Raw genomic sequence first — 4,241 nt, forward strand, 5'->3', positions numbered from 1 at the left:
TAAATGAATTAGTAGGATAAGCGATCTCGCTTCTGGGCAACGACGTCCAAACATAATAGAAATAAAGTTGTTCGCGAAGTTCGTGTACGCAACGTACTCGAAGAAAAAAACACTCTCGTGAAAAACAGCGCGATACGCGTACTTACGTACGCATCGACGTATCTAATTTTAAGTTTGTCGCGAGAAGAATCGAAGTCTCTGCTCGTTACGTTGACGAGGCGTTGGATCGGTGCGGACAAGGGAGAAAAATATTTGCAAAGTGGAGGAGAAAGAAAGAGAAAGATAATTCGCTTGTGAATAGATCAACGAAACAACAGCAGAAGGGTGTATCGATTTCGGTGGTCGTAGGATTCGATGGAAGAAGGCCGGCAGTGGCTGCAACGGCAGCGACGAAGGGCATTCAACCCCCCACCCCCCGCCAGCCCCTCTTTGGTTCGGTGTATTCACGCGCCGACGAGGAACACGGTTCCCGTGGAGAGAGTTGGCCGCTCGAACGCCGTACGAGGGCGTAGAAATACAGATATCGCGTTTGGATTTGTTTGTATACGGGAGTTGGCGGCTCGGAGTCGAGTCGCGGCTGCGCTCCCCACCTTCGAGGCTGGCTACGATCGGCCACCTTCGAAATCCCTGCCTCCGTTGTAACGCTGCGCGCTGTTTGCACAGTTTACTGTCAAACATTGGCCGCAAAGCGGCATAGTGGGGAAGAAGGACGTCGCCGGTTGAAAACGCCAACCTGAACGACGATTGGTGGGATTAGTCCGTGTACAGGAGATCGGGGATTAAGGAGGTGTGGCTACCGTAGCCATATATATAGGGTGAGTGGCGGGGATGACAGCAAATACGCGGCATAACTCCGACAGGCAACATCGGTCCTCTCTTATCGGTCGTGCGAAGGACTAAGCGGGTGAATAAAAAGGTACTTGGGTGAAGCGTATTGGTCGATCGCGAGCAGTGTTCGTTGTGCGTTCAAATGCTTCTGGAAAGGGAATTTGCTGTGTGAACATCGTAGTGACAGAGCCGGTCGCTTTCGTTCTTGGCGATTGGAAAAGTGCGAATTATTCCAACGACACGTGTTGAAAGTATGGTGAATATGGAAGGATCGGGCGAGCAGGAAACGGTGACAGCGTCGCCGTCGCCGCGCGTTGTTCTCAAAAGCAGTTTCAGTATTCGTAGCATCCTGCCGGAGGCGTGCGCGGGAACACCGGCCCCGACCGTCAGGCGATCCGCGTCACCGGAGATCAGCCACGTCGACGATAGCGAAGATTCGAGCGATCTGGACGTGACCGGGGACGGCGGCACCGAGACGCCGCCCTTGGACTGCTCCAGGAACGCCGTCAACACTGCCGCCAACTCGTCCGAGCAGAAGGACTCGAAGGATCGACAGGCGGACGACAAGAAGAAGTGCGAGAAGCCGCCTTACAGTTACAACGCTCTCATCATGATGGCCATCCGTCAAAGTCCGGAGAAGAGGCTCACTCTGAACGGCATCTACGAGTACATAATGCGCCATTTCCCCTACTACGAGAACAACAAACAGGGCTGGCAAAATTCCATCAGACACAATCTCTCGCTGAACAAGTGTTTCGTTAAAGTTCCCCGACACTACGACGACCCGGGAAAAGGAAATTATTGGATGCTAGACCCGAGCTCCGAGGACGTGTTCATCGGTGGCACGACCGGTAAGCTTCGTCGAAGAACCACGGCGGCTTCCAGATCGCGATTGGCCGCGTTCAAGAGGAGCGTGGTCCTCGGTGGACTGTATCCATCGGCGTACGCTCCCCCGGGATGGCCAGCGTCCCTCTACACGCTGCCTTATCTTCATCGGGCCGCCGGTTATCCGCCAGCGACCGGAGCCTACTCCACACCCGCCGGATATCCAGCGAGTTTATTGCCCGGCGCGGCGACCAGTTCGGCCACCAATTTACCTTGCAAACCGCAACCGTTGCCGGCCACAGCCGCGTCCCCGCAACACGGCCCGTTCTCCATGGAGAGGTTGCTGCAGCCGCCGACCGCCGCTGGATATCCGACCGGCATCGCGACATCCGCCATTCCCGTCTCCGGCAGCCCCTACGACTTCTACTCGACCCTCAGATCGTTGGCGGCGCATCAACAGCATCAGAGTAGCGCCGCGGTGTTCGCTCACAATCAGCAGCCAGCCAGATATCACGTGAACCAGCCGCCGCTTTTGGCGACATCGGCTACGGCGTCGCCAGGAAGCAGTCCGGAACCGATGTCGCCGAACTCGCCTCCCATAACCGTCTGTAATACCGCCGTTGTTCAGCAACCGAGATCTCTTCCGCACAGTCCGCCTCAACTACTGCTGAAACCGATCACAGTTCTCACCGGAAGGCAAAGCTGAACGATCTCGCTAGTCTAGTTTCGGTCGTTTTTCGCGTAACGCCCGTACAGCGGTTACGATACCGGGGCCCCGGCAACGTACGTAGCTTCGACGAGCCTTGAACACCGATCGACTCGCCACTCGCGATTCCTCCGCTCCGTATCGGAGTGCGTTCGCGCGCATGTTGCAACGTTATCGCCAGTTTCTCTCCTCTCGACCCAGTTAATACGTGTACACGGTGATATTGTACCTACGTTTACTTTCTTTTCCTCTTAGGCTGATTTCTGTAAATACTAGCTTTTAAGATGTATCGAATTACGTCGATCGAGCACGAATCCCGCGACATCGAACGACGATATCCTGCCGAGCTAAATCGTAGAAGAGTAATATAATGATAATTGTAAATATAAGGCAAGATTCGTTTAGACGATCTCTCGTCGCCGATCGTTAAACTATGTACATAATCGATCATTGTTATTCGTATAAGTTATGCACACGACACGTGTATATATGTATACAAGCCAAGAAATCGCGAATATGTTGCTCTAGCAGCGTGTATATAATCGTTAAAATAAATGTTTAAAGCTTTTTTTAGAAATTTTGCCTTGTGCTTTACGATTACCTTCCAACCTCTTTCTCACTCGTCCCATTACCGATCGATCCTTTCGTCGATTCGCTCGAGACACGTTCTAGTCGTCGAATCCTTTATTCGTTTGTTCGTTCGTTACGTTCGATCCCAAGGGAAAGTAAAATCGTCGGATTACCGCAAGCGCGTTGTTCCAACTCCGAAAGTTTAACCTTCTTTGCGCACGGCTGATCCTGATCATTTTTGCGCGTCAACGTTGTTCTAGGATTTCCAACAATTACACGCTCGTCCAGTTGCTCGAATATGCGCGAGCGATAGGCTCGACGTAGTAAATTTCCACGGAGCACGCAACGAAGCTTCGTCGACGGGCATCGTAAAAGTAACAGGCAGAACCCAACGGCTGTCAAAACATAGCGCGGGATAAAAGTTTCGTTCGGGTAAAGTCAATGGATAACGGAGTAACGAAGCGAGGTCGAAGCTTCGAAATTCTCTATCGGTTTAGTGCTTCAATATAACCATAAAACCATTTTTTAGTGGCCTTCGTGGATATTCCTTTGTGGTCTTTGATTTCACCAAATTAGCCTGGCTCCAGCCTCTCTTAGTCCGACGTAGTCGTCGGCTTCGTCCTTCTAGTCGACTCCGCTTTTCTCTCCTTTGGTTGTTTCGTTTCTGTTTGGTTTCTACGTTGACCTTCTTCTCCGTTTCTTCCTACTAAAGTGGCAAGATGTACACGTCCGATCGAAATACTCGTCGGCATCGACCTCGTAATTGTCGCGACGTTGTCGATCGTCCTTTTTGTTAGCCATTTTTCCATCGGCTACTGGAGAGACTGGATCTCGTGCAGCATAGCGTGGAGCGCAAGGAAATTCTTTGAAAAAATACAGTAAACGTAAAAACATCTTGCTGATTAAACATAATCTCACGAGTCATCGACAAGATCGTCGAATTGCAATTTGCCTTAGTCGATCCGGCTCCTATTTCCTCGCTGTACGACGACAACGATCCTCTTCGTCGTCCGTCGAAACGTTAAAGACCAGTCGATTTGTCTTCTCAAGGAACGGAGCAACGGTAAAGATACAACTGGTTCTTGTACCGAAGGAAAGAACACGCGATTCCGCGTTACATCCGCGTTAGGGTAATTCGCAGCACTCGGAAACTGTATCCTCTTTTCCCACTTTTACGTATTCCGAATGATTCGTTGGTTGACGCGCGTATAACGCGATGCGAGCGAACTCTTCTAAACTCGATGGAAACACGCGATAACCATCGCGATGTGGATTTTCTTTTCTAATTCGATCACGTCCTACGAAACGTCTC

The 4,241-nt window shown here is 51.3% G+C and overlaps 1 protein-coding gene across 1 annotated transcript; it reads left to right on the forward strand.

The window, feature by feature from the left end:
• The first annotated feature begins 839 nt into the window (after positions 1–839).
• On the forward strand, positions 840–2,940 carry LOC117204204 (fork head domain transcription factor slp2-like). The gene has a single exon (XM_033441392.1). The coding sequence runs from the start codon at positions 1,082–1,084 to the stop codon at positions 2,357–2,359; it is 1,278 nt and encodes a 425-aa protein (XP_033297283.1). The 5' UTR covers positions 840–1,081; the 3' UTR covers positions 2,360–2,940.
• The last annotated feature ends 1,301 nt before the right edge of the window (positions 2,941–4,241 follow it).

This window comes from Bombus bifarius, unplaced genomic scaffold (genome assembly GCF_011952205.1).
Source record: "Bombus bifarius isolate JDL3187 unplaced genomic scaffold, Bbif_JDL3187 scf7180000007977, whole genome shotgun sequence".
Classification (NCBI taxonomy): domain Eukaryota; kingdom Metazoa; phylum Arthropoda; class Insecta; order Hymenoptera; family Apidae; genus Bombus; species Bombus bifarius.

Bases quoted from the DNA above. Each gene is read 5' to 3' on its own strand.
- LOC117204204 (XM_033441392.1), top strand. From the start codon at position 1,082: ATGGTGAATATGGAAGGATCGGGCGAGCAGGAAACGGTGACAGCGTCG.